Genomic DNA, 18,512 nt, shown 5'->3' with positions numbered 1-18,512 from the left:
ATAATCCATTTTGTCTCATTTAATAGAGCACTTTGAGACCTACAGTTTTATAATGTGAATAAATCACTTATTCAAAATGGGCCTTTAATTCACAAATTTGATTAATGGCAGGCTTAGCTACATTGGGACCAATTTTACCATTTTGTGTAATTTTACTATATTGATAATAGACCCTTTAAATAGGACCAAATATCATCTCCAGCAGGGTAAAACAACTCTGTTCGTGTAAAAATATTTAGGCTACACGAATTCAATCATTTACAGTTGAAAACTATCTGTACATTAGCTCTCACAAGACTAAAACAAAATTAATAAAATGGGATTAAATGCGTTTGAAACACTGGAATGTGTCGACAAATTGTCGACACCTGACTGTCAAAACCGTAAGCTTTTTTCTACCCCTTTATATAAAAAAAATCTCTGCAAATGGAAAAACAATTCTAGCTTTTTTTAATTTCACGCTTGGATTGTTTGTGACATCGGAGCGTTTTAATTCTAGCGGAACGCCAACGCGAAAAACTGGAGGAGGAGCGGGGGCGCGCGTAAAAGAGCGCGCACAGCTGTCAGCACCAAGGACAGCGCTCAGCCGCAGAACAACAGCCGACGCGCAGAGAGACGGACGATACAAGACGCATCACTGATTTCTGCTGCCAGGCTTCATGTAGTATGCGACTTTCTCGCTCTGCCTGTCTGCAGCCTGACTTAACAGGGGGAATTCGGAGAAAGACTGCAGTGAATGCCGGTTCTCTCAGATGCCATCGCCTAAATGAACCGGGAACCATGAACAACAGATCACCGCATTGTGTGTGAATTTCGCACCTGGGATTTTCCAAAGTCTAAAATCGCCACACTGGACATTGCTTTCATTCTTCACAAGCGAATAGCTCAAACACGAGGCTCCGGCAGCAATAAGAAGGGAGGACATTGGAGCTCTCCGTGCGCTCTACTGGCCCTCCACACGATGCGTCTGCTTCTGCTGGCCGCGTTATTCTCCTGCTCCTGCGTGCGGGGCGGCTGCGAGCCCAAGATTGTGAACATCGGAGCCGTCCTGAGCCAGAAAAGATACGAGCAGGTGTTCAAGGATGCGGTCACTCAGGCGAACCAGGTATACGGACGGGATAAATTCAAGTTGACCGCCATCTCTGTCACTCACAAAGCCAACGCGATTCAGATGGCGCTGTCTGTCTGTGAGGATCTCATTTCCAGTCAGGTGGGATTTTTGTATCAGCTTTGTGCCATGTGTCAAAAAATGCAGTATTAAATAACATGGCTTAAAAGTTGCCTGAGGGGTAAACATGTCCATGCAATATGCACCATTCAGATTGAATTAATTTTTTAGCTGTCATAAGACAGTGTTTTGAAATGCATGATATCCATTACAAGTACCATCGCAAAGTGTGGCATTAAATATGCACATATATTCATTAGAAAGAGCTACGAATGTACTGATGCAACCTAATAATTTTTAAACATTTACTGCATTGTAAAACTGCAAAAATTCTCTATATCTATCGTTTAAAATGACTTTTGTTTGCATATTCAGTTGATTTAGTCATATTAAATCGTATTTTTGACTTGAGTACAATTATTTGAAATGCATACAGACACACACACACACACACACACACACACACACACACACACACACACACACACACACACACACACACACATACATACACATACATACATACATACATACATACACTACCATTCAAAAGTTTTTGGACAGTAAGATTTTTTATGTTTTTTTAATAATCTGCTTACCAAGCCTGCATTTATTTGATTCAATACTGCAAATTGTGCAAAAGCAGTAATATGGTGAAATATTTTATTCTATTTAAAATAACTGCTTTCTATTTGAATATATTTTAAAATGTAATTTATTCCTGTGATCAAAGCTGACATTTTTAGCATCATTACTCCAGTCTTCACATCATCCTTCAGAAATCATTCTAATATGCTGATTTACTGTTCAAGAAACTTTTTTTTATTATTATTTTCAATATTTAAAACAGTTGAGTACATTTTGCTCAGGATTCTTTGATAAATAGAAAGATCCAAAGATCAGAATTGATCTGAAATAAAAACCTTTTGTAACATTAAAAGTGATAATAAAAACATTTAAAATTCAAAAGATTTAAATTTTAAATAAATGCTGTTCTTCTGAACTTCAAAGATTCATCAAAGAAACCTGAAAAAAATCTACTCAACAGTTTTCAACAATAATAATAATAAATGTTTTTTGGGCAGCAAATCAGAGTATTAGAATGATTTCTGAAGGATCATGTGACTGGAGTGATGATGCTAAAAATTCAGCTTTGAAATGATAGGAATAAATTACATTTTATTAACATATTCAAATAGAAACCAGTTATTTTAAATAGTAAAAATATTCACAATTTTGGATCAAATAAATGCAGGCTTGGTAAGCAGAAATGATTTCTTTTTAAAACATGCATTTATATTAATAGATCGGTTGATAAATAGATATTTAATAATATTCAATAATATTTTGGACTTAAATAAAACCTGTTACTCAGATGTTTCCACATGAAGTACGTTTTTCAAGTGTAGGCACTGACCTGTGGAGACGTACTTGGACAGCACAACTTGGTTTGGATTGTGGCAGTAGATTGAAGCTGCATAATTTGTTTAGATGTCTAAACTGGACAGCCTGTCAGTTGATGATCCAAGCAGGTCGATGGACTCACGGTGGGAGGAAAGGTTAACGTACTGTAGCTGACCCCACACAGCTTTGATGGCAGGAATGAGTGAGATGACGATGCTGGTCGAGGGCAGCAGCTGCAAAAACTAGGTGATGCATGAAAAATCAATGATTTTCAATGCAAGCAGTTTCTGCTTTCACAGAGTATTACTGATAAAAATAAAGATGGAGGTGGAGGGGTCAGCATGGCATCAGTATCTGCAAACTGCAAAATGTCTTTTAGAATGCTATTGAATTTGGAAAATGCTTGAAACATACAGCTAATAGATAGATAGATAGATAGATAGATAGGTATAGATCTGCAGTAGCAATGCCCTAAATGAAGTGTAAATGAGAGACATTTTCACTACTGTCATACTCGTGGGAGTAATTTTGCCTGATGCGTTGTTTCATTAAAAGCCCGCACACACAAAATCACATTAAGCGGTTCCGCTTTAAGTGCTCTCTGGGCCGGTGATGTCATTACAAAAGTGCTGAGGTAGGAGTCTATCTCAGTCCTGGATACTGCACTGAACAAAAACTAGGCTGAACATGAATCTCTCTCCTGTCCTGTTCATGGCACTTCTTTGTTTGTTCTCTCACTAACATTCACACCAACCTCTCTGGTCAACCTAATGGGTGTCTAGTGCTTAATCATGTGCATACCTTCAACAAATTTGGGCCGTAAGGTTGTGTTAATTGCTGAATTAATTTCTTGGTTATGTGAGATTCTTCCATGCAAAACTACTGTATCGCTCAGCTTTAGCGCCTTTGGCTCAGTGATGTCTCTGCCCACTCTGTAGACGCTCTGTGACAGATGGAGCCGATGCCGGAGGGTCTCTCTGGAAACACATAATGTTATTCTCCATTGTTGTTTTCTTCCTCAATACAGCATATTTTTTGAAAAACAAAAACATGTTTATATTTTATAGACAGATTCCTCTTTGTCTCTCTTGCTCCCTTGAGTCCAACCAATCATCATCAATCAATCAAACTGTCAGTCTGTCTGATTGTGATGTGATTTATAGATTTAGTCACAGAACGAGGCCACATTCATGAGTCACAGCAGTCCCTCTGCTGTGATCCAGTCTTGACCGTCAGTTTGTATTTAATCCAGTTCTGTGATCTCATTTGCAGGTGTATGCCATTCTGGTGAGCCATCCACCTCAGTCCAACGACCATCTGACGCCTACTCCGGTCTCCTACACTGCAGGGTTCTACCGCATACCTGTAGTCGGGCTCACCACCAGGATGTCCATTTACTCAGATAAGGTGGGCTGTGTTGAGAGAGAGAAATTTAAAGAGATAGTTTACCCAAAAATAAAAATTCTGTCATTAATTACTCACCATCATGTCGTTCCAAACTCGTAAGACCTTCGTTCATCTTTACAGGACAAATTAAGATATTTTTGATGAAATCCGAGAGCTTTTTGACCCTGCATAGACAGCTACGCAACTAACACGTTCAAGGCCCAGAAAGGTAGTAAGGACATCATTAAAATAATCCATGTGACATCAGTGGTTCCTCAATTTTATGAAGCTATATTTTATGAGAATACTTTTTGTGTGCAAAGAAAACAGAATTTTTTTTTTGTTGCACGGACTATTTCTATACATTTCTGATCCTTGAATATGTCAGCTGTGTTGCTGTCTATGTCTAAGCTCTCAGATTGAATCAAAAACATCTTTATTTGTATTCCAAAGATGAAAAAACGTCTTACGGGTTTGGAATGTTGAAAGTTGAGTAATTAATTACAGTATTTTCATTTTTGGGTGAACTGTCCTTTTAATTATTCAGTTTCAATAAGAATAATTTTGGGTATTATTGAGTGATTTTTAAACTATGGGGACTTTTGTTCCCTAAAGGCTTTTAGAAAATTAATGACCAGTTTAATTTGCCTGTTAATATAAAAATGACAGAAGTGCAGCTTGATTAAAATTGGGATTTTTAGTTACTTTATCTGCAGGTTCAGTTGTTATGCCAGTGGGTGGCAACAAGTGACTCTATTTATGACTGATTCAGTGAATCGTTAATTTAGCTGATTCGTTTAAAACATTGATTAATACAGGCATTACACTAGTGGCTGTCTTTATTAGTGAGTCACTGAATCATTCATTCAAATGATACAATTACATCTTTGATTCATTCAGGAATAAAATAAGTGTCTGTCTTCATGCAGCCAATTTGTTCAGAAGTGGTGATATTAATACATATATTTTATTTTTTGTTAATTTTCACATTGAAATAGATGATCTTAGTTGTGATCTTTTTATGATGCAATTTAATAAATACAAAACAATGAAATCTATAAAATAGAACTGAACAATCTTTTTTTAATAAATAACAGCAAAAAAAAGAAAAAACGGAAACGATGAAAGACATCGTTCTGACTTATTTTTCTTTTGAGAATGGCAAGATATTGCAGAGAATTGCAAAAAAATAAAAATAAATAAACATTTAACTTAACTTGCAGTTGTAAGTTCAGGAGTTTCTTGTGATTCTAATTTTATATCTTGCAATTCTTTTCTTTTTTTTTTGGCGACAAAAAGGTCTAAATTGTGAGATAAAGTGATACAACCTTTTTAATTTAATTACATTTTTTTATTTTTACCCTTTTATTATTGACTGAAATAAAATATTTTTAAAACGATGTGTCCCACCTTTCCTCTTTTTCTTTCTACCCTTCCACCAGTAGCCAAAAGACAATAAAAAAGATATAATAAAATAATATGAAAATAAGAAAAAAGTTAAATAACAAAGTGAAAATGGTAACACTTTACGAGCTTTCATTTGTTATCATTAGTTAATGTATTTAGTAACATGAACGAGCAATGAACAATACATTTGTTACACTATTCATTAATCTTTGTTAATGTTAAAAAATAGTTAATTGTTTGTTCATGTTAGTTCACAGTGCTTTAATTAATGTTAACTAAGATTGATAAATGCTGTAGAGGTATTGTTCATTTTTAGCTTATTTTAACTAAGGTACTCAACCAATGAACCTTATTGTGAAGTGTTACCATCTTTATAAAAAAAAATAAAATAAATAAATAATTCTAAAACTAACTATTGATTCTGCCACAGAGTAATTCATAGTTCAGATTTTTTTCTTTTGAGAAGTGCAAGATACAAACAAGATAAAAAAAATTGTGAGATGTGAACTTGCATTTGTTACAGTTTCTTCATTCTAAGTTTATATCTCAAAATTCAGATTTTTTTTCTGAAAATTGTGACAAAAAAGTCTAAATTGTATGGAAGCCCATTTCCATATTTTTTTGTTTATATCGTTTATATCTCACAATTCTGAGAAAAAAGTCAGAATTGAGAGTTTATATCACACAAGTGGGAGAAAAAATGTCAGAATTGTGAGAATAACCGTCGCAATAACCTTTTTTATTATTATTGAGTGGCGGAAACAGGCTTCCATAAAATTCTGAAATGAAGTGATGCAATTATCTTTTTATACTTTTATTATGTCACTAAAATAAAAAAGACTTTTTTCATTTTTAAACATTGTGTCCTACTTTTATTATTTTTATAAAATAAATAATTAATACAATAATGAGAAATAAATAAGAAAAGTTATTTTTAATATATATATATATATATTTTTTTTTTTTATTATTTAACAAAAATAAAAAGATTAAGTTTAAACATCTTCCTACCTTTTTTCTCTCTACCCTTCTTCCAGAGCATCCATCTCTCGTTCCTCCGCACAGTGCCTCCCTATTCCCACCAGGCACATGTGTGGTTTGACATGATGCGGGAGTTCCGCTGGAATCACATCATTCTAATTGTCAGCGACGACCACGAAGGCAGAGCGGCACAGAAAAGACTTGAAACTCTTCTGGAGGAGAGAGAGACCAAGGTAAGCCATTACCAGTTCCAGGATTCCCAGTGCGTGCTTGTATGCAAGCGTGTGTGTATCAATCGCAAAAGTCTTCTATGTACGTAACTGTTTTACTTTTTTGTCATGTGATCACATCTCTCACACCATGTTGTAAATGTTGGCTAACATTCTAAAACCAAAGGCGTCAGCCATGTCTAATGTGGTCTGATTTGACTTAACGTGCGTTATTTGCTCATTCCATGTTGCTTTCTACCATAGTCAAAAACTCCTGTGTCTTTCCACAACAGGAGCAAAATGAAAACCTTAACCTGGGGCCTTGCAAAGCATCAGTGACTTTTTGAAAACATTGTTTATACACTATATAAGCTGGTATTTTTGTAGCTTTGAGTGACAGTTATGAATCTTGCAATTGGCGAGTCCATCGTCAGTGTCTCATGAGGTGCTTTAGAGCTGTGATTGCTTCATAAATACAGTGGTGCATTGTGGGAATTTTGCTCTCGCAGAGGTTCTGCTCAGTTTCCTTGGGGATGAAAGCTAAATCACCAGCCCACATCCCCCCTGCTCAGCACTGAGGTAATTATTGTTGCCCTCATTGCTGCGAGAGATTATTAACAGTGAAACTATTTAGGTATGGTGCGAATTGAGCTACATACCCACAGAGACGTTTCCAGTGCTGGAAGACTGTTGAAATCCCAAATAGATGCTTCATTTTCATTTTTCATTTTCTTCTCCCTATTATTTTTGAAGAGGTCACCAGTTCTAGCTTCCTCTGTGTCCTATAGGAGATAAGACACGATTAAAGAAAAAGATACACTTATTTAAAGCATTCATTGAAACTGAGATTTATACATCATCAGAAAGTGGAATAAATAAGCTTTCCATTGATGTATGGTTTGTTAGGATAGAATTTGAAAATCTGGAATCTGAGGGTGCAAAAAAATCAAAATATTGAGAAAATTGGCTTTAAAGTTGTCCAAATGAAGTTCTTAGCAATGCATAGTATATGCATAAAAGAGAAATTAATTATAAGTTTGACCCATACACTGTATTTTTGGCTATTGCTACAAATATACCAGTGCAACTTAAGACTGTTTTTGTGGTCCAGGGTCACATATATGCATAACTTCTCTATTTACCTATGATAAAACCACATTTATGCATAAGTATTTGTATATATGTATTAAAAAAATTATCCGTGCAATGTGTGACTTATAGGACCATGTGAATATATGGTATAAATTCACATGGTCCTATGGGGTCACATATATATATATATGTGACCCTGGACCATAAAACCAGTCATAAGGTTAAATTTGACAAAACTGAGATATATACATCATATGAAAGCACAATAAATAAGCTTTCTACTGATATATGGTTTGTTAGGATAGGGCAATATTTGGCTTAGATACATCTATTTGAAAATCTAGAATCTGAGGGTGCAAAAAAATCAAAATACTGAGAAAATCACCTTTAAAGTAGTCTAAATTATGTTCTTAACAATGCATATTACTGATCAAAAATTACATTTTGATATATTTATAGTAGGAATTTTACAAAAAATCTTCATGGAACATGATCTTTACTTAATTTCCTAATGATTTTTGACATAAAAGAAAAATCAATAATTTTGACCCATGCAATGTATTTTTGGCTATTGCTACAAATATACCCCAGCACCTTAAGACTGGTTTTGTGGTCCAGGGTCACATATATATATAAAGGGATAGTTCCCCAAAAATGAAAATTCTCCTTCATTAATTACTCACCCTCATGTCGTTCCAAAACCGTAAGACCTGTGTTCATCTGCAGATCACAAATTAAGATATTTTTGATGAAATCCAAGAGCTTTCAGACCCTTTCTGGCGCATGCATTGTGGTATTCGACATGAGGGTGAGTAATTAAAGACAGAATTTTCATTTTTGAGTGAACTATCACTTTAAATGACTTTATTATGCCCATGTGCACTCTTAAAAAAAGGTTCTTCAAGCGATGCCATAGAAGAACCATTCAGTCAAAGGTTCTTTAAACGACCATCTCTTACCTTGTTATAATCTGAAGAACCTTCTTTTGCCACAAAGAACCTTTTGTGAAACAGAAAGGTTCTTCCTAAGTTAAAGGTTATTAATGGAACTATTTAGACAAAAAAGGTTCTTCTACGGGATCATGAAGCACCTTCATTTTTAAGAGTGTAAAGCACAGATGTGCTAAATAAATAAACGTTCCTTTTCTTGTCTAGGTCACGTTTTGTAGTTGAATCATTAGTACGAATGAGTCATTGCTATTTATTACGCATAACACTTGTGCTTTCTGATTTTGTGAATTTAAAATCTTAGTAAAATCACATAACATTTGTATTTTGTACATTTCTGTCATACTGACAAGCTTTAGTTAGTGGCTACAAGGGTGGCAGTACACACTGGAATGAATTAAAATTTTTAAAAGACTCAAAAAAGCCAACCCAGTGTTTCCAGGAAAACATTACTCGGAATTTTCAGAATTTCTCAGAATTGTTTGCACAAAACTATTTATTTACTTTTATGCTTCTGCAAGCAGAAAAAAGCTTTATTTGGCTTTTTATGCAGCGCTATTGAAGTTTTAAATTACCTCCTGAATTAATAGACCAGGCAGCCATTTTGTGGTGCGTGTGTAATATGCATTTCAATCAGGCTCTCTATTTTGTAATTTCAAGTGCAGCTATAATTTAGAAGTCAGAACATCATGCTCTGTACACTTTCAGACAAAAATGACCAAAAATTGGGGCAAAGCACTTTGTCACTGGGAACATACCCTAAAAGAAACATCTTTATACCTGGCACCTTTTTAAGAGAAAAAAAAGGCACAAAGGTGTATCTTTGATCCTAGAGACAGGCTAAAAGTGTACTTTTATCTTGTCTGATTATTTATAATTTGTTAGAAAATAGCTAGTATTTTGTTGACAATTTTTTTTCATTTGTTCTCGTAATCTTTATTGAAAATGTAATAACTTGTTCTGAAATGACTGCCGTTATGCTTTTGTCACTCACACAGCATGCGTTGCCGAATAACCAAATAGTAATCATATTTAATAGCAATAGAGAAATGAAAGCAAGATCAACATATCTTAAACGTCTGATATATAAATAATGCATATTTATAAATGCACATAACTAAGACAGGAAAGAAATGTCACATTATTTTATATTCCAATGCAGATCGGATTCACTGTCTATTTTTATGCACTATGCGCCAAGGATCATTTTCATATTCCTTCTACTATCAGTTTACAAGAGTGTCAGATATAATGAGCTATTTCCAGCGAATGCACAGCAGGGTTCATGGCGGCCGCATGAGTTGGGTTTAAGAGCTGCTCAGGAAAGGCCAGTGTGTATTCACCTTTTTAATTTCCTTTGAGGTGGCGTAATGAGCAAATGCCACGACACGCATATAGGTCACGCATAATTTCAGAAGCTCGTAACGAGATTCGTATGAAAGCGCGTCTAGTCTATCACAGTATTAGGGCAGTGTTGTGTGTCTATGCAGGGGAGGTTTATTTATATAACTGCAAAATGGCACCGTTTGAGCCGGGGTTTCCCCCCGAGGCCACTGCCCTCAAAAATACAGCAGAACTCAAGATGGTGCAGGAGAAAATGTCTTGTGCAATCATACAGCACTCAGCAATATCTGCATTATTATTGAGCGATTTGTTAACTTGGCAGCCCGTCACAGTAGTCTATCATTTTTATTGAATCTTAAGTAACGTTTCATCAATAATTTAGTAAGCGCTCATGCGCTGCTGCAGGTAGCTTATCTGGTTTGATGGAAAGCACCACTTGGTGTAATATTGTTGCGCAATAGCTTTGTTTAGGTGTGCGATTTAATGACAGTCTATGATGTTTTTTGCAAGTCCCAGTGTTAGGGATTCAGATTTGGAGCAGAAAAGTGAAATTTTGTTGGTTGCTTTACTGCCCACCATTTTCAAGTGTTTATAATATTCTTCTGTGTCTGCATATTTTCTCTGTGCACATTACTCATCAGAATAAAAAAAGGAACTATGAAAACCAAGACCAACTGTCCTTTGACAACAAGAGAGGACCTAAGGTATATTTGCATGGTCAGTGCACGCCGCCCTCCAAAATCTCTAAACGTAGCTACTAGAACCAGCCCAACCAATCACCGGCCAACCCAGAAATGCCCTTCTCTTGGTAGCACGTGTTTCTTGTTACGTTGAGACGTTACTTTTCCCTTTTTTTATGATTTAAATGAAGAATGGATTTCTTTTGAACGATTATTATTTCGGTTTCAGAAAGACTTAAAACGCTCCGCTTCTTTCATTGCCATTTTTTTCCTTTTTGATAAAGGATGATGCATGATTCAGAATTTTCCAAAAAAGCAAGCCCATTCCTTTGTGGAGATCCGATAGTTTGGGACACAACACTCAGATTCTACTTCCTATCGCAGCATCCCCTCGTTGCTCTTTTTTTCTCGACTCTTTTTCTTTGGGGAAATGACTTCCTCTCACCTGTCACTCCCCTTTCCACCTGGTTTTAGTTTCCGGTTGCATCGGTCTCACTCCCCGAAACCTCTAACATGCACGTCCTTCTCTGAAGCCTTGATAACCCTCAGTTTTGCATGCGAAAATGCCGAAGTTTTTTTGTTTTTCAAGCTTCTATTATTTTTCATTTTGAAGCAGTTTCCCTGGAACTCTATAATTTTCCCCCTTTTCAGTCCTAGAAAAGAAAAAAAAAACTGAAACAACCAAACCAACCAAAAGTTCTAGACGAGGCAGCATGGTTCAGTTATGGAAGTAAATAGCCTCTTTGACTGATTGTGTACCCCAATCTCAGGCCGAGAAAGTGCTTCAATTCAACCAAGAGACTAACTTAACTGCCCTGCTTCTGGAGGCCAAAGAGCTGGAGGCCCGAGTGATCATTCTCTCTGCCAGGTAAGAGGTTTAATGCATGATGTTATCCCTGATGTCCACCAAAATCTCTGCACTTCACTCTTCACTGTAAAATTGCCTGCAAAAGTGAAATGAATCGGAATGAGTCATCCGCATATTTATTATTGTCTTTACCCTGCTGAATAGACCAGCATAGGTTGTGGGTTGTGAATTTTTTACACTACCAGTCAAATGTTTTTGAACACTTTTAATGATTTTTAAAGAATACTCTTTTGCTCACCAAGCCTGCATTTAGTGAGCAGAAAAAGGAATATTGTGAAATATTTTACTATTTAAAATAACTACTTTCTATTTGAATATATTTTATTCATGTGATCAAAGCTACATTTTCATGATTCTTCAGAAATCATTCTAATATGCTGATTTGCTGTTCAAGAAGTTTTTATTATTATTATCAATATTTAAAACAGTTGAGTACTTTTTTCAGGATGCTTGGATGAATAGAACAATCCAAAGATCAGCATTTATCTGAAATATTTTTCTGAGAAAGAAATTATAGAAATGAATACTTTTATTTAGCAAGGATGCTTTAAATTGATCAAAAGTAATGATAAAGACATTTATAACGCTACAAACCATTGTCAGATAAATTATGTTCTTATGAACTTTCTAAGAACATAATTTATAATTTTATTAAAATATTAATTTAATTAAAATATTTGTTTATTTATTTATTTATTTATTGTGAAAATGTACATAACAAGAAAGGGAACAAAACATAAGGCACAACCATCATTAATATTATAAATAATAAACAAAAATATTATGCTTACAACATTATAGCAAGAATAAAGAGAAAGGGAAAAGAAAAGAAAAACACACACAAAGAGCAAGAATCAACAGAAAAATATAAAATAAAGTATATTACAATAATAAATATTTGGAGATAGAGAGGCAAAGCGTTTCAGACTTTCTATTTAGATTTTTAAAATACTTAAAACTCTGAAACATTTTTACAAACTCACAAATAATACATTAAAGGAGGACTTACATTTGTACCATTTACATACATGAATATGATATTTACCCAACGATAAAACAAAGTTGACAACATCTGAAAAAATAGAATTTAGATCACTCTTAAAAAAAAGATATCTTGCATGTCAAATGAAGATTTTTTTTTTCCATTTTTATTGATAACCAGCTATGAATATCAACCCAGAATTTAGAAGTAACCTCACAATTTAATTTATTCTTTATGTTGTTGTTTTTTTAAAATCACATGAATAAATAACATTTAAATAGAAATCAGTTATTTTTAATAGTATTTTTTTCTGTTTTAGCTGTACTTTGGATTAAATAAATGCATTTTTTTCTTAAAAAAACATAAATCTTACTGTTCAAAACCTTTTGACTGGTAGTGTAGGTTCAAGATAAGTTAAAATCAACAGCACTTGTGGATGCAATTAGCTTTTCTTTGTCAGGATTTATTACATTTATAGTTAACTAAACTAATACTGTTAAGAACATTTTGTTAATTGAAAAAAGTTGAAATTAAATATAAATATTGGATAAACAACTAAACAAAAATTAGCAGTGTTGTCTGAAATAAGTTGAAACATTAAAATTACTAGTCAGAAATTAATAAAAAAAAATGAACTAAAACTAATATAAATAACACATCTTTTATCCCAAAATAATGGGTAAAATCCTAAAATGGTCATAAAAAAGAATTTTATAGCTAAAATAAAACAATTACACAATTACACCACATTTTTGCTTTTTAATCATACAAATAAAAATTTCCATTTATTCCATTGCGATTCACTCTAACCATATTTCTTCTTTTGTGGTAATCAACATGGCATAAATGCTTTTGATTGAGCTTAACTTGTACCGAACCTGGAAAATAACTAGCTAAAATAGCAAGACTTGCCAACCAGCCTTTGCAGTATCTGCTATGCTGGTCCACCAGCACAAAACCAGTACGAACCAGTTGGTCTTTTCAGCAGGACAGACATTAGAACACATGAAATAAATAATACTGAAAAGTCAAAGCAATGGGTTAACAAAACAATTTCATACTTCAGTAAGCTTCTCGTATTTCTGTCAGCCGTTGTAAACCTGTCTATCTGCCTTTAGCGAGGAAGATGCAGCCGCCGTGTACAAAACAGCACGCTTCCTCAACATGACAGGCTCAGGCTATGTGTGGCTGGTCGGGGAGCGTGAGATGTCCGGTAAAGCTTTGAGCGAGGCCCCTGACGGTACGTACACCCACCTTAGTATAACTGAGACAGACAGAGGAAATGAAGCCATTTGTCTCAGTTTTTCTCTTCTAGCGAGGTTTTATTGATGAAGCGAGTAGTGGATGTTAGTCTGTGTATAAATTAACCGTTTAAACATTTAAGCACTTCATGTGTTTAAAGGTTTTAAACAAGTCACTTAGATTACACAATAATGGTTGCGTTCTCTGATTCACTGGCAAGATTAATTACAATAGTGAACTCAGTGTTTACTTCTAGAGGTTTGGTTTCATTCATTATGAAGTTACAGTACCAAGTATCATGAAGTAGACTTTCATTAAAAATGTTATGTGTGTTAACTCACAGAGTGTGATTTTATCGTATTATGTTTATTATGTCTGGCTTTTGTGAATTTAAAAAGGGTGTTTTTCAACCCTCCCTTTGACGTGTTTCTGGTATTGGTAAGCTATAAATGGCCTTTTATGTCCCAGGCACATCACAAGGCAGGTTTTTTTTTAAAGTGTACACTATTGTCATTGTCGCTCCCAATACACTTGCTCACCTTTTACCCTACGAGTGTTTTTCTTGTCTTTGTCCACACTTAAACTTTCAGAGATCTCTTACAGAACTGGATCTTTCAAACCCCGCTCCAACAACATGAAAAACTCAGCTGAAGTTGGATTTATACCTTATATCTGATATATTTCATCAGTTAGTGTGTGTTAGTGTCTCACCATTTAGACAGGACTTACCACAGTTTGGGTGTAGGTGGCGCTAGTGGGCTCAGGAAATCCAACATCAAGGGTCAAAGCTTGCATTCTGGGCAAAATGTCTCAAATAACATGTCTGTGAAGAACAAAACCATTAGTTTTACATGCTGATTCCAATTGGCAGTGGAAAAAAATGGACAAAACATGACTTGACATTTGATTTGAGAGTCATTTACCCATGTTGGCTCAAAGGGTGACCCTATGGGTTTTTCTGTGTTGGAAAGGGCTCCTAAATGTCAAGGGTGAACAGCTCACTGCTTTCTTTTTTAACGTCAACACATAGGGCTTATTGGCCTCCAGCTCATCAATGGCAAGAATGAGTCGGCACACATTAGTGATGCCGTTGCTGTTGTAGCCCAGTCCATCCAAGAGCTCTTTGAGAAAGAGAACATCACAGAACCTCCGAGGGGCTGCGTGGGCAATACCAACATTTGGAAGACAGGTCCACTCTTTAAAAGGTCAGTACTACTAAAGATCATGCATGCAGTTGACCCGTTTAATTTGATTTTGTGTGATTTGTTATTATTTTCCATGACATTGTGCTTGAGGGGGCATCCGAATCATACTTTGATGGATTTTGACAAGCACAGACAGATGTTCACTGTGATCTAATGCGCTGTCATAACACATGATATTTCATCTACAGTTGACGTCAAAAGTTTACATAAACCTTGCAGAATCTGCAAAATGTTAATTATTTTACCAAAATGTTTGTGATGATTGTTTAGTACTGACCTGAATAAGATATTCAACATAAAGGATGTTTACATATAGTCCACAAGAGAAATTAATAGTTGAATTTATAAAAATGACACTGTTCAAAAGTTTAAATACACTTGATTCTTAATACTGTGTTGTTACATGAATGATCCACAGATGTGTTTTCTGTTTAGTGATAGTTGTTCATAAGCCCCTTGTTTGTCCTGAACAGTTAAACTACCAACTGTTCTTCAGAAAAATTCTTTCAGGTCCCACAAAGTTCTTGTTTTATTTGAACCCTTTCCAACAACTGCGTGATTTTGAGATCCAGCTTTTCACATTGAGGACAACTGAGAGACTTGCATGCAACTATTACAGAAGGTTCAAATGCTCACTGATGCTTCAGAAAGAGAAATTATGCATTAAAAGCCGGGGGTGAAAACATTTGAACAGAATAAAGATGCATACATTTTTCTTATTTTGCCTAAATATATATTTTTTTCATTTAGTACTGCCCTTTAGAAGCTACTTACATGTTTACCAGATGACAAAATAAGTTACATTTACCCTGATCTTCAAATTAATGCATTGTGTTTCATTCTGGAGCATCAGTGAGCATTTGAACCTTCTGTAGTTGCATATGAGTCCCTCAGTTGTCTTCAGTGTTAAAAGATGGATCTCAAAATCATACAGTCATTGTTGGAAAGGGTTCAAATACACAAAAATGCTGAAAAAGCAAAAAAAAATTGTAGGACATGAAGAACAGCAGGCTGTTCAACTGTTCAGGACAAACAAGGGACTTAAGAACAACTATCACTAAACAAACTAAAAAAAAAAACCACACAGTTGTGGATCATTCAGTTAACAACACAGTATTAAAAATAAAGTGTATGTAAACTTTTGAACATGGTAATTTTTATAAATTCAACTAATATTTTCTCTTGTGGACTATATATAAACGCCTTTTATTTGAAACTCAGGTCAGTACTAAAAATAAAAACCATGCATTTTGTATGACTCCTCTTATTTTGGTAAAATATGTAATTAACATTTTGCAGATTCTGCAAGGTGTATGTAAACTTTTGACCTCAACTGTATGCATATTTTTCAAGCATCACATTTACATACAAAAAGTTACTCACAGGTCAATACTGGCTGTGCTCCACAGGGTATTGATGTCTTCCAAGTATCCAGAAGGCCTAACAGGACGTGTGGAGTTCAATGACGACGGTGACAGAAAATACGCTCATTACAGCATTCTCAACTACCAGAAGAGCAGACTGATTCAAGTCGGCATTTACAACGGAACACAAGTACTAGTCTTTTCTTTCACAATGTTTAATTTATAATTTCATGACATGGGTCCTGAATCTTGCATTAGTTCCTGTGAGGAATATAAAAATAAACATAGCGTTTCACATGGAAGCCCGATTCCACCACTGAATAAAAAAAAAGGTAATTGTGACTTTTTAACTCACAATGCATCATACAAACTCACAATTCTACATTTTAACATATTATAAAGTACATATCAGTCTTTTTCCTCCTCAAAATTGGACTTTATAACTCGCAATGTCACAATTCAGAGGGAAAAAAATCTGAATTGTGAGATACAAACTCGCAATTGCAAGAAAAAAAAGACAGAATTGACAGTTTTTATCTCACAATTCTGACTTTATAAATCACAATTTTAATTTTTTAACTCACAATCCTGACTTTATAACACACAATTGTGAGTTTATATTTCACAATACCAAGAAAAAAAGTCATACAACTCGCAATTCTGACTTATTTCCCAGAATTGTGATTGCAATTGCAAGATATAAACTCACAAATTCTGAGAAATGAAGTCAGATTTGTTAGATTTACACTTACAGTTCTGACTTTTTCTCAGAAATTGTGACCTTTCCTCAGAATTATTATTAAGTCAGAGAAATTATTATTAATAACAGAGTTAAGTCAGAATTGTGAGATATAAACTCGCAATTATAAGAACAGTCTTTTTCCCCTCAAAATTAGGCTTTATAACTCAATGTGTCTTAACTGCAATGTCACATTTCTGCGAAAAAAATAAGAATTGAGATACAAACTTGCAATTGTGAGAAAAAAAGTCAGAATTGTGACTTTATATCTTGGAATTCTGAGGAAAAAAGTCAGAATTGTGAAATAGAACGGTGAAATTACCTTTTTATTTTTTTTATTCAGTGCTGGAAACAGGCTTTCATAGTTTCAAGCCAACACTAGTATTTCCATAATTGTATTCAAAGCCAAAACTGTAATGGCACATTTGGAATCTAGGCTAGGGTTGAACAAAGATTATGATTATGACTATAAGTCTGTTAATTATCTGCTATAATTACCTGCATCATCAGGTGGTGATGAATAAACAGAGGAAGATTATTTGGCCTGGAGGAGAAACAGAAAGACCGAGAGGATTTCAAATGTCTACTCGATTAAAGGTACAGGGTTCACTTCCCTAAAATTTTTGAAATTACCTAAATGCATGTCACTTGGCAAAGCTGATCAAAATCCCATCCATCTTTTGCAGATAGTGACCATTCATCAGGAACCCTTTGTGTATGTGAAGCCAACTATGCTGGACGGGACCTGCAAGGAAGAGTACACACCTAATGGTGTCTTAATTAAAAAGGTGATCTGCACTGGACCAAATGAGACCATCCCAGGTAACCTATCAGGGACGTTTATGTCACTGTGCTATTCTACATCCGCCGTCTGGAGATACATACATACATATATAAGCATCAGGTAGTTATATATGTATGAATGTAGCAAGGGTGCAAGTGTCTGTGGCTGTGAGCATGCGTGTTTGTATGGAAGTATGTTTGTTTACATTGTAAGTATGTGAGTATTTCTGCTTAATTTAAAACGTATGCATGTTCTGTGTCGCTTGGGCTTCCGTCGCAGCCTTCTGGTTTGTGTGACAGCTCTGGGTGCACCTTTTGTTGCATCCTATATAATCTACAGGTAAAGTGTGAAAGTCAGTATCAATTGTACTTTTATATGTTGATGCTCTCATCTGCTCAATGTGTCTGAGATCAGAATAGCTGCAGCCACTTCAATTCAGCCAGGAGCATAGATGAATTGAAAATTAATTCACAAAGCTTGTTAATATTTTATTCCGTTATCATCTGCAAAAAATCTATGACTGGCTGAGTAGCAGAGCGAAAGCTGAATTTATAGTAATGGAATTGATCAGACCTCAATGCTGTCTAGCGGGTTGAGAGCACTGCCATCTAAAAGAGAAACACAATCTCTGAATGAGCGAGTGATTTTAGCAGTGGGGTGAATGATCTGAGATCAAAATATTGATCTTTCCATATGCAACTTTGTCAGAT

General features: G+C 34.9%; 1 protein-coding gene across 5 annotated transcripts in view; it reads left to right on the top strand.

Annotated features, from left to right (window-relative positions):
- The first annotated feature begins 572 nt into the window (after window positions 1-572).
- LOC141292915 (glutamate receptor ionotropic, NMDA 1-like) overlaps window positions 573-18,512 on the top strand; it is a 32,006-nt gene continuing 14,066 nt past the window's right edge. For 3 of the 5 annotated variants that reach the window (XM_073824967.1, XM_073824965.1, XM_073824964.1), the window contains exons 1-10: window positions 573-1,210; window positions 3,845-3,979; window positions 6,403-6,579; window positions 10,580-10,642; window positions 11,389-11,486; window positions 13,587-13,708; window positions 14,741-14,915; window positions 16,325-16,469; window positions 17,529-17,615; window positions 17,705-17,840. In XM_073824967.1, coding sequence (XP_073681068.1) covers window positions 962-1,210; window positions 3,845-3,979; window positions 6,403-6,579; window positions 10,580-10,642; window positions 11,389-11,486; window positions 13,587-13,708; window positions 14,741-14,915; window positions 16,325-16,469; window positions 17,529-17,615; window positions 17,705-17,840 — 1,387 coding nt within the window. In that variant the 5' untranslated portion in view covers window positions 573-961. The remainder of the gene's footprint in view (window positions 1,211-3,844; window positions 3,980-6,402; window positions 6,580-10,579; window positions 10,643-11,388; window positions 11,487-13,586; window positions 13,709-14,740; window positions 14,916-16,324; window positions 16,470-17,528; window positions 17,616-17,704; window positions 17,841-18,512) is intronic. The other 2 variants (XM_073824968.1, XM_073824966.1) reach the window with 1 other exon arrangement.

This window comes from Garra rufa, chromosome 19, assembly GCF_049309525.1.
Source record: "Garra rufa chromosome 19, GarRuf1.0, whole genome shotgun sequence".
NCBI classification, from domain to species: Eukaryota; Metazoa; Chordata; class Actinopteri; order Cypriniformes; family Cyprinidae; genus Garra; species Garra rufa.
This window is presented reverse-complemented; position numbering and strand designations above follow the sequence as displayed.